The 12,096-nt window shown below is 40.6% G+C and overlaps 1 protein-coding gene across 2 annotated transcripts in view; it reads left to right on the top strand.

The window, feature by feature from the left end:
- LOC139939476 (vesicle-fusing ATPase-like) overlaps nucleotides 1–12,096 on the top strand; it is a 220,769-nt gene that overhangs the window by 58,668 nt on the left and 150,005 nt on the right. For both annotated transcript variants that reach the window (XM_071935430.1, XM_071935429.1), the window contains one exon: nucleotides 5,949–6,036. In XM_071935430.1, the coding sequence (XP_071791531.1) occupies nucleotides 5,949–6,036 (88 nt within the window). The remainder of the gene's footprint in view (nucleotides 1–5,948; nucleotides 6,037–12,096) is intronic.

Genomic DNA, 12,096 nt, shown 5'->3' with positions numbered 1-12,096 from the left:
AACTAATTATGTCTAAAACAAAGGAATGTTGTCTGAGCAATCTCTTGAGAAGTACTTGTCATATCAACTCCAAACTTGGTTTGTGGCATGGTCTTTGTTTGTGCATGGAGGTTGTGGATTTGTCTTGGGATCCCCAAGAAGCCTTTTGCTTTTGGACGCTAGGCAAAACTTTTAGGTCTTGACTAAAACAAAAGAAATATTGTCTGAGCAATACTTCGAGAAGTACTTGTCATATCAACTCCAAACTTGGTTTGTGGACTGGTCTTGGGATCCCCAAGAAGCCTATTGCTTTTGCATCCTTGCACAGTGGGCCAGGTCAAGGTCAAACTGCGCCAAAATAGGCAACTGGTGATTGTTTCAAAAATCAGTACTTCCATTTTGTTATTGTTCTTAATAGTCCAGGGGTACAAATGTATGTTAAAAGAAAGAATTAATGAAAAAAATCTCTTCAAAATTCAGGTTATGACTTTATTTAGACACAAAATGGTAAAACAAGTGCGGCAAAACCGTTGAACTTAATGGGTATTTTAACTTGCTGCCCTGAACGGCACATAAAAGATAATGCCATGAAAACCGTGTCGATGGTTGTTTATAGTCTTTATTTCATAAAAATTAAATTAATAATCAGTTTAATTTCTGTTTACTGTTTGAAAAGGTCTGATAAATCCCATAAAATGCCTCCTAATTTTCATTCATTTCAATCAGAGACATAGGAAATATAAAATGCCGCCGATTGCCGCTTTAATTCTAACTTTTTTCAGTAGCCTGAACTTTCAGGAACAGTCTAAAACAAAATTTGGTTGCGACTTTGGAAATTATTCAATTTTGAAGTTGTATACAGTCCTGTGTCATGACTTAGATCATACCTCAGCAATTGGATCAGCAGAGTTAAAGTCACGAATGATCTTTCGGAACCCCAATCACTTGACTTTGGCGTCCCACAAGGCTCCGTTATTGGCCCACAACTGTTCACCATGTACACCAGTCCAATCGCCAACATTATCAAGCAGCATGAGGACGTGCAATACCATTCCTATGCGGACGATGTGCAACTATTCATTGCAGTCGACCCCGGAGTCATAATTCCATCGAAGCTGGTCTATCGTCATTGTCAGAGTGCATCACGGACCTACAGACGTGGATGGCTCACAACATGCTGAAACTTAACTGCAGCAAAACTCAATTCTTGGTCTTCGCTAATCCCCACGCTCTTCCACAACTGGCAAACATTTCACTTCGGATCAACAACGAGATCATTGCACCATCCACTACTGTTCGGAACCTTGGCGTGGAGTTTGACTCTGCTCTGAAAATGAACCATCACGTGTCTTCTCTTTGTCGCTCGCTCCACTACCATCTACGCAATATTGGACGCATAAGGCCATTTATCGACAATTCAAAGTGCGAGAAGGCAGTTCGGGCAGTCGTCACGTCAAGACTTGACTATTTTAACTCATTGCTACATGGGATCGCATCATCTGACACCAAACGTCTTCAGCACGTCCAAAACCGGGCTGCCAAACTGATTTTTAAGTGTCGTAAATACGACCACATCACACCACTTCTCCATCAACTTCACTGGCTCCCAGTCCATCAACGTATTGTTTTCAAGATTCTCACCATTGTATATAAATGTCTTCACCATACCGCTCCTTCATATCTCACCAGTCTCATCAAGATTTACCAACCTGGAGGACCTGGCCTTCGCTCTGGTTCAGACAGTACACTCTTGGCAGTTCCAAAGGTGCATTCCGCTGCTGGGGATCGTGCTTTTTACGTACTTGCTCCGGTCTTTGGAACCGTCTCCCTCATCAAATTCGTTCCGCGGAGTCACTCGCAGTTTTCAAGAAACATCTCAAAACTTTCCTGTTTTATGACTGATTGCTTTGGCTGTTTTCCCATTATCAGTGCCATTATTTATTAATTTGGTAATTGTTTAGTTTCTTGTAAAGCGCTGTGGTACCTCGTGTAAGAGCGCTTTATAAATGTCTTTTATTATTATTATTATTATTATTATTATACCCCTATGAGAAACGCCTTCCCTCACCCCTCCTTACCTTCTCACCTATCCTTCCCCACTCATCTTTGCCAGTAGTCTACCCAACCCTCTTCGACAATGATTAAATCTCCTTTAAAAAACCCAGAGAAAGAGTAGAAATTTGGGAGGGGGGGGGGTAGTTGTAGTGTGTATGAGTGGTTTCACCCATTGGTCTTTCCCACGTATCCGCAGCACAACATTGCACAACACTGGCTTAGATTATTTGTGTCAAATGTCAAAAAAACGGACTGGCTTGCAGGGCATTTGTGTTTTTAAACACGACTTTTCTTGTTTTTATTTATACAACCTATTGTTTTGTGTTATTGTTATGTTTTGGGTTTTTTTCCCCCTGGTCTTCTTCTTTCTCCCTGAACATTCTCCAGCAATTTTGAACAAAAGTAAAGCTTAAGTACAAACATAAAACTTATTACACGTACATGTGTTTACATAGGCAATAGCGAGTAGCTGAAACTGCCATTTTTTTTGGAATGATGAATATGAGTATCATACATTAAATAAACCTTAAACAGTTAGCAAATTCATATCTTGAGAACCACAAATGCTACAAACAAGAACTTTGCAGCATATGAAAGCGCTTGAGATGTTTAAAGGCGCTCAACACCTTTGGTAATAGACCCTTCCCATGAAACATGTAAATTGCACATAGCGCGTGCGCACTTACGTTTTGGTTGGCAAAATGAGGGAAAATCGCGCTGTTTTGTACATGGCTAATGGGTGCGTGACGCACACGCGATTACGCGTCTGCTTAGTGCACAACTCTATGGTGTTTGCCAACCAACAGGGTCTGTACGCATTCGTGAATGTAATTAGCATATTTCATGGGAAGGGTCCATTGTCAAAGACCAGTCTTTTCACTTGTTGTATCCCAACATATGCATAAAATAATAACCTGTCAAAATTTGAACTCAATTGGTCGTCAAAATTGCGAGAGAATAATGGAAGTAAAAGACCTTGTCGCACAAGTTGTGTGCTTTCAGACGCTTGATTTCAAGACCCCGCTGATGTCTCGAATCAATTATTTTAAAGAGAATTTACTTCTTTCTTAAAGCGGTTTCTCACACTGTTTTATACTATCATCAATTTTTAGATGCTCTGTGGTTCAATCTTAGGCCAACAAGAGGCATAAAGATCGTAATAGAACATAAACCCTGTAAAATGTGACCAGCAGTAGAACCTTTTGGGTTAACAGCATCTTCAGGTACGGATCTATGACACAAATTTCAGGGGGTTAATCTGTCAAAGAATGAGCATGCGAGTGTGAAGCCTTTACGGCGTGGGTACATATTCCCGCTTAAGGGCCTGAGAAAATTTTGCATTCTAGATGCTCTGTGGTGCAATCTTAGGCCATTTAGAGGTCTAATGACGAAAGAAACAGAAAAATAAGCCTGCAAATTTTGAGTAGTAAAATTTGGGCCCTTTTCGATTTCGGAAATACTTGCACTTTCAGTAAAACAAAATGAAAAAAGGGTATGTGTAGTTGATTGTTTGCAATGTTTCTACCCAGGGTTTACAGAAAAAGAAAAACAATCTCAGAATTGTCTCAGTTAAATATGTTGTCAAAGGGATCAGAGTTAATAACAGCCTTAGGTCACCGCTGTTCAGAGCTCTACATCGAGTGCCAAATAGTTTTGCGAATGTGCGAGATTTTCAGAAAGTCCAACATGAGATGAATTATTCATAGCAGTGACCCCATCGCTGTTTTGTGCATGTTCGTATGACTTTAAAACCGAGACCGAATGACGTCAACGATGAGTTTTGTTAGTGTTGTTAGTAAAATTGAATTTCCCTGATACTAAAACAATGTTTGTTGTAGAGGAAAATTATTATTTTATCAAATTATTCCGTTTATATAGCAGCAAACCCTCTGGAATTATCAAAATCAGTGGGATTCCACCGACATTTTTCTGATGCGACCTAGATGTTTCACATACAAACTAAACAAACGCATACAATGCACAATGTTTATTACAATGTGCACACGTCACAAAAACGCAATTGCCCAGTGCTTGTGTACATTACTCTCGATAAAAATGCTTCACCAGAACGTCGTCATGTGTTACAAAAATAAACAGGGAATTGTTTTCAAAGGGTTTGCTTTCTCAATTTGAGTGGAAAACATTAGTTGTTATATATTTCTTACGTGTGAGGTCTATTTCTCAACAAGAAAATTCACATTACGTAGATTTTGAAGGATCAATTCAACTCAAAATCCGACCATCGCAACTAACTTCATTGCATATTCATGTTTAGTTTTCCATCTTGGCTTTTAATTGGTCAAAAATCGCGATGACCCCAGATCGTTTTCAACGGTTGAAAGGCTATGTTTTGTTTACGATTTTGTCTCAAGAGGGCGCTCGTCAACAATTTCCCACATGCGCAAAACTAACTGTCAGCGAGTAAGCAGCTGTGAGGTGCGGAGTTACCTGGGTGAAACATGACCAATATCGCTTGAACTAGCAATAGAGGCCTCAGAACAACAATAAAGTGAACATACAGTAACTACAAGAGAACTAAAATGTATGGAGATGACATGCACATACGCGCCCTTATAAGACTTAGAGTTAACAAAAAATGGGGGATCATTCCCCCTCCCCTTGAATTGATTGAAATGACAGGACACAGGGTTTGGTCTTACACAGTGCATAACTTGAGCCCCATGATAAAGGTGGTCAAAGACATGGGGGGATAAGTCTATTTCATCCTTTTAAAGCCATTATACACTTTTGGGAAAAAATAAATAAATAAAAGTTCACAGATTTACAAATAACTTACAGGGTTTACAGAAGGTCATGGTGAAAGACTTCTCTTGAAATATTATTCCATGCAATGCTTTACCTTTTGAGAAAACATTAAAACAATTATCAATTCTCGTTGTCGAGAATTACGGATTTATTTTAACCACATGTCATGGGTTCTCCCGTTATTTTCTCCTGACTCCGATGAAACAATGTCATGAAAATAATTTTTGTCTCAGTGATCATGAGACTAAAATTATTTTAGCATGTAAAAACGTATTTTCATGACATTCTTTTACTCATTTCTAAATAACTAATGTACAGCACCTCAGCAAGTAGTATTCTTAGGGAAGCTTTCTACTATCATTATCTTCAAACCGTGTAAGTTTAATGTAATTATGTGGACATTGTGTTTTGTGTTACAAAAAGTACCCAAATCCTTTAAATTTGTTTATTAATATCTGTTTCAATAGGTGACCCCTTTGACATAGTTCCTGTCAAAACTGGCAGTCAAAGTTTCAGATTTCTTGGTTTTGGGTGATCTTGTCTGACCCCTCTTCCTGTCAAGACTGGAAGGTTCACTAAAATCTTACATACATGTACATCGTATTTCAGGTTCCTATGTTGAAATTTAAGCGTTTATTTGCTTCAACATTCTTTTATATCATTAACTTTTATTGACCATAATTATTTTGAAATTTCAAAGACATCATTACTTAATAGTTTTTTTTTTACTGTAAATGCAAACATATTTTTGTCAGCTATAAACGAATACCTAGAGTTTGTGTCAAGAGAAACTCTCAATGCCTAGTGTAATTTCATTATTTTAGGCATGTGTGTATCAAATTCAAAGATGACATATTCCCCTTTTCCGTAGCGCTTTAGTTGTTTTGCCTGTTATGCTTGTCATTGTTTAACGCCTTTGGCCTAGTTTAAGACCATAAATGTACCCAACAATCCTTTGCTTTAGACAACAATTGTTTTAATTTTACTCATATATCTCAAAAACTACAGCACCTCAGCAAGTCACCGTAATCTTCAAACCTTGTAAGTTTAGTGTCACTCTGTGTTTATTGTGTTTTGTGTCCAACAAAAAGTACCCAAACCCTTGAAAGCATATAAGGCAGCTTGCATATTGTTATTTTTATCAACAGTATCACAACAGAAGCTTTTGACACAGACAAGATGGCTGCAGAATTCAGTATGATGTTTCCACAACATGCGTTCACTGTAGGACAGCAGGTGAGTGTTCCTTTGTATGGTCATATTTTAATTTGTCTTCAAGTAGCAACAAGTTTTTAGGGTACGTTAATTTAGGGGCCACAGCCTTTTCCAAACTGGTGGTTAACTGCTGGTTGTGGTCAGCATATTGCTGGGTACTTCTAATAATGAGCTCATTATCTACAGGTCATCAGTGGACACCTGTCAGGCCCAGTCAGGTTGAAACAAAAGCCCCTTTCTGAGAGAGCAATTTAGCAAGGGTCCCTTGTAGAATGGTTGTAAAATTTTACAAAATCATATCTCTTGTTAAAGGACAAACATTGATGTAGTGTCCAGGGTCACCTGTAAAATCGTGTCCAACATTGCTACGTTTTGTTGGAGGTCCGGACTAGGGGAAGTTTTGACCAAGGACGTGTGCGAAATCGTTGTGTGAAGGGAAACCTTGTTTATTGAATGACGTCCTAGGCAAGTTAAATGGACAAACCGCCGAGGAAAGTAACTGAATTAACATAAATTAAGACCATATTATATTTTTGTGTGTTATACCACCAGTTTTTATTTAATTAGTTTAAAGTTTGTACCTCAGGTGATTGGACGTTGGATCTCTCAAAAGCCGGTGCCGGGATTTTTATTCCAATTCATTCATAAATGACACCACTATAGACGATGTGACCTATGTTTACATTCTGTTGACGAAACACTGTATACCTCATGTTTTGCCGGGCAAGATTGCATACACTTTCTAGCTGGTTGCCAAAACACAAAGGTTTTGCCCGGCGGTATGCGTGCGAATCATGGTATGGTTTTCGAGTGATGTCAGAGGTCACATCGTCTATACACGTGCAGTTTAGGAAAATACGTACTTCTTTGTGTGTCCGACATTTCCAAACAACGTGGTGATTTCGGGCCAAGGGAATTTCCCCTACAACTGACAGTCTGGCACCCACGGCTACACGCAGTTCATTCTGCTGATAAAGAAGTATAGCACGCTAGTAACGATGACAGCAATAAGCACATTTGCGGGATTGGTGATAATAATAAATAATAATAACTATGGGATGGCGCCAGTGCTCGGAGGCGAAATCTAAAAGGACGACCTCTTGGGGTTGAGTTTGTACAGTCGGCATCATCTCGTAGTCTGGTGCAAATGGTACGCTCAAAGCGACGTTGCAAAATCATGTGAGGAGACTAAAGCTATGACTTGCAGGCTTTGTGCACGTTGTTTTTGAATCGGTGACATAATTTTGCGTGACTTCCGAGACAAAAAGTACATCAAAATCAACATGTCTTCGACGAAAAAGCAATGTTGCATTTGCAAAACATTTGTAAGTTGCAAGTTCTCTCCGACATTCTACGTGCCTAGCCCAAACTTCGATAATTTTGTTTTGGTTTTCAAAATGAAAATTATAAACATCAAATGTTATTCTATTTTAAAAAATAAATTGGCAACATAATACACGTCCTGAATTTAACAAAAACAAACAATATTGTCCAGATACGACAAAACTAAGTACAACCCGAGGCCTGGCTTACACTGCATCCAATCATGAAAATATTTTTGATGTGATAGTCGCCATTTCAAAAAACCCTCTCAAAAATGCAACGAAAACAAAGCCACTGGACCACAGAAAATAGAGAATTTTTTCAAGAGAGGGTATTATTGATAACCATTATTCAAGTTCAACCACCATCAAAATACAAGCATTCATTTCCACAATAGTTTGGTATCGAAACTGACCTGAATACGGAGAAAAAGGGGATTTTGAGCATCATAATCACTCTGAAAAAACAGCTATTCTTTCATACGTGTATACACACGTTGCGTGCCGTGTAGTTTATTATTGTATCGTCTGATTTCGCGGAGTAATATCATCAGCATCACTTGGGACTACGTCATAAAAGTATAATTAAAATATATCATCAAGTTTTAAAACTAAAATAGATGCATTGTACTTTAAAAGTACTCTTTCAATAACGAGTAAATATTGATGACGTCATCATTTGGCTTAAAACAATACAATAAAGTCCCCAAATTGAAGGGACTATTTCTTCTAAATGGCGGATCACTCCTGGCATTTCTAATGGTTGCTAGGTAAGAACAGGGTTGAAAGGTCACCAGCATGAGTGAAACAAGTTCGAACACGAACGATTTTATACATTTTTGACATTTTTTGTTTTGCTTTTATGTTCTAATGACGTCACGCTTTATTCATCAAATGTGAACGAGCATATTTACTATAAATTTGGTAGTTTTTTTTTAAATTTTGGGTCGTGGGGTTGTTGCAAATGTGTCAAATTTGCACTGGCATCAATATCCCGGATGTGTGACATCGGCAAGAGTGCAAACCTCATTCATAAAGTCCGTTATGCAAATATCCGTGTCAGGGTCTTACAACCAAAATTTCTTCTGTTGGCGAAAATGTGATTCTTTAGATTTCGCAGCGCGTATATGCTGTGGCGACCAGTGTGAGAAGCATTGGGCTTACTTCATATGTAAATATTTTTTTAATGCTCTACCGCTGTGCTGGTACGCATGACAAACAGTCTACTTCACTCCACTTACCGGTAGAGTCAAATTACTAATTTGCATATTCCCTATGCTGGAGGCAATAATGCTAAGACTTTCACACACAATGGCGCCCTCCATCATCCTACCCACACGCCCCGCGACATGCTTGCCACAGAGTTGTCATCGTTTTTCTCTTAGCCGTGTGTGGGTAAGGACGTGATAAACCTGTGTCCAACAGTTCACCGTTTTTGTGATAAAATAAAAACGCCTTATCCTTTGCTGAGAGCTTTTTATAAAGACTAGAAGTTGTAGAGTTATAGTTGTTGTTGTAGAGAGTGTGAGAAATAAAATAGTTTGATTTCATTGAATTAAATAATGAGCAGTGTAAAGAAATTGAGTAGGGCTTCGACTGTCAATACTGGGGTTGTGTCCGTTCCCCCCGGACAGTCGGAGGTGTCGGAGGGCTGCACCGGCGACACTCGGTCGCCTGGCTCGCAGCCCTTCAGCTGACTTCCGCAGCCTCAGTCGGCTGCGTCGGCCGGCGGACCCACCGATCAAAGAGGGGATGCTTCCCGCTCCCCCTCTTGGTCAGCGTGCATGGGGCAACCCAATCTAAGGTCAAACGCCACGGCAAGGCCAAGAAAACCGATGTTTGGGCAGCGACCAAGAGAGGCAGGGCAAAGGGTGGCTCCATTCTGGAGTGCACCGCCCCTCTCCCAGCACCGCCTCGGGGTCTCTGAAGCCGGAGGGCATCCCCCCTCAACACGGCTCAGGGAACCCGGCCTGCACCGACCACGTGGATTCCCCCACAACTGTCGGTGACGGTCTTTTACGAGGTTATCCAACCTGAACGGCACCCGTCTACGCCATAGGCTGTGGGGCGGTAGCCATGGGGAAAAGGATTGATGGTGCAGAGTCGGGTACCTGGGATACCCCACTCTCAGGGCCCGCCCTCGTCTTCAGGTTTCACCCGTTGCTCAGGCGTCCCTGTCACTCAGGTTTCCTCTGAGAGGGCCTCAGATTCGTCCCGTGACCGGGTGTCGAACAAGAGGCAGAAGACCAGAAAAGACCGTCATTTGTGGTCAACTGACGAGTCTTCGCCTGACGCCCATAGGAAACGTCATGAGGTCCATGATTTTGCCCAACTTCCAGGGCCGTGCACCCAGCCCGACCACTTCGGTCATGGCTGGGTGCACTCGGATCGGGGCGGCCTGCCATGCACAGTCAGTCTCCACCCTAGCAACATCGGCCCGTAGGGCGAACGTCCTGGATGTTCCTTCCGTCCGTAGGGGCTTGATGCGCTCCCTTTAACAGGATGGGAGCTTTTTCCGGGGCAGTTTCAGGAATCTATGTAGGCCGAGGTCAGACTTTCCTAGTGCAAAAGAACGTTCCTACGGGCATATGCCCGCGATCCTGTGGACCGTTCAACGGTCCACAGGACCACTGCACTGTGCCGGCGATCCAAAAGGAACGTTCCTGCGGAACGGAGAAATGTGCTTCCGTTCGTAGATGGGCCGAGCTGTTTATTTGTTAATGCTTGATTACGCGTGTAATGGATTCGCCTCATATTGGTTTTTTGCTGCTGAAAGATTACTTCTTCTGAAGTATTCATCATCGAGGCATTTAAAAAGGTACGTCTCCTGGTCTAGTTAATTAATATAAATGAAAGGGCAATGTCGTTTTCAACACATTATTTTGTATAGTATACACATATTGACTGGCAATCGGCCGAGGGAAATAGGTCCCTCTTCTGGTCACTCACAGGCCCGAGGGGGAATAGGCGTACACTAGTTACCGAATTATGCCATTCAATATGTGTCTTATAACACACCTCAAAAAAATTAGTATGAAATAAAAAGAAACTTTTCACAATTTTAGGGCTTGACACATAAGGATATAACTGAACTTTTTTAATTCAACAATCAACTCACAAAACTCAACAATAAAATCAACAGTTAGCAATTAAGGAGCTATTTCAGTATAACATTAATTTGTTTTCATCGACCTTAAGTGCTATGGTTTGGTTTCCACACATCAAATTCAAAGTTTATAGGCCTATTTTTAATACAAGTTTTTGTTATGTTCAGTCAAACGCAACAGTAAGCAATTTAAAGTAGCTATTTTGGTATAACATTTAATTTTTTTGTAAACATTCATGGAACTTAAGTGCTATGGTTTGGTTTCCACACATCAAATTCAAAGTTTATACTGGCCTATTTTACAAGTTTTTGTTCTGTTCACCTATTAGCTGTTAGTGTTAAGGATGTTCACCACGCACCCCTGAAAATTGTAGTTGACAGTTTTTTGGTTGCTGTTCACATCATGACGAGAAAGAAAGTTCACTGGTCTCAAAGGAGATAATAATAATAATGAACCATTTTTGTAGAGCGCATATCACAATCACAGAGAAGTCCCTATGCGCTTTGAGATGAAAACAAAAGAGATGTCGCAAGTTCATTGAGTATGTTCTCTTCTTGTGACAAGGATAGCAATGGAGAGGTTGGGCTCACTAGCTGTTGTGCTTGCTGGGTTGGGATAGCTTCACAATGTGAACTTCCCGTTGCTGAATCTCCACAAACCTTGTCTGAGAGTGCCAGGCTTATTTCTCTCTAGTGTTCTTCACCTACTCTGCTGTAGCTCCTGATACTAGACTCTGATTTATGTCCACTCACTCCCATAATGTGGCGTGCCTCAAAACCTTTGGCATCCAGAGTGGTTACGGTTGTTGCCCGTAGACAGTGGTTTGTGTATACTTTGGAGCATTGCGTCAGTTTTGATATGTTCTTCATTTTGTCACCAATAGTGTTTTTCCCCACCAAACACCATACCAAACACCAACAGTATCGCCACTTTTTTTTTTTTTGGGACGTTGCCAAAACGAGTCACAATCTGGGTGCAGCCGCTGTAAGTATAGCTCAAACGACTTCACAGGACAAGCAGAACTTGCCCAGTTTTCATACATTCTCCCTCCTTGGCTTGCTTCACCATCACCCATATTACGACCTTGATGATTCTTAGTTTGCATGTCGTAAGCAATTGAAACATATTTCAATCCTTTTGAGTCAGTCTGGAATATGAAATGGGATTTAGTCATTTCACAAAGATTGTCCCGTCCTCTATTGCAAAAATGCATCACTATGTTGACAAATACCTTGTTTTGGAGTCCCAATGGACTAGCTTGATCCTTGGCTGATGATGACATGATTTTGTCAATGTCTTCCTTGCTGACAGGATCTTTGTGCTGCACTGCTCCCTTTCCTTCACCTTTAAGTTTTGCAAGCATAGCAAAAAACACATCGTTTGCTGGTTTGAATTCTCCTGCTGCAATAGAATCAATAGCTGACACACGTTGGAAATGACGTTGTAACCCATAGCGAATGGCTATTAAGGATTTACTCGTATAGTTTTGTCCATTTGTCTTCCGAATTCACTAATAAAATTTCCGAAGAAAATCACATAACTCATCGTGAGGCAAGCATGACAGATTGTCTATTGTTGTGTCAGCTGTGAGTTTCTTGGACCATCGGGACGCTTACCTACCTGTTCCCATCAGGGCCAAACACCGCAATTTT

The sequence above is a fragment of the Asterias amurensis genome, chromosome 7 (genome assembly GCF_032118995.1).
Source record: "Asterias amurensis chromosome 7, ASM3211899v1".
Classification (NCBI taxonomy): domain Eukaryota; kingdom Metazoa; phylum Echinodermata; class Asteroidea; order Forcipulatida; family Asteriidae; genus Asterias; species Asterias amurensis.
Note: the sequence above shows the minus strand (reverse complement) of the source record. Positions and strands in the feature narration are given on the sequence as shown.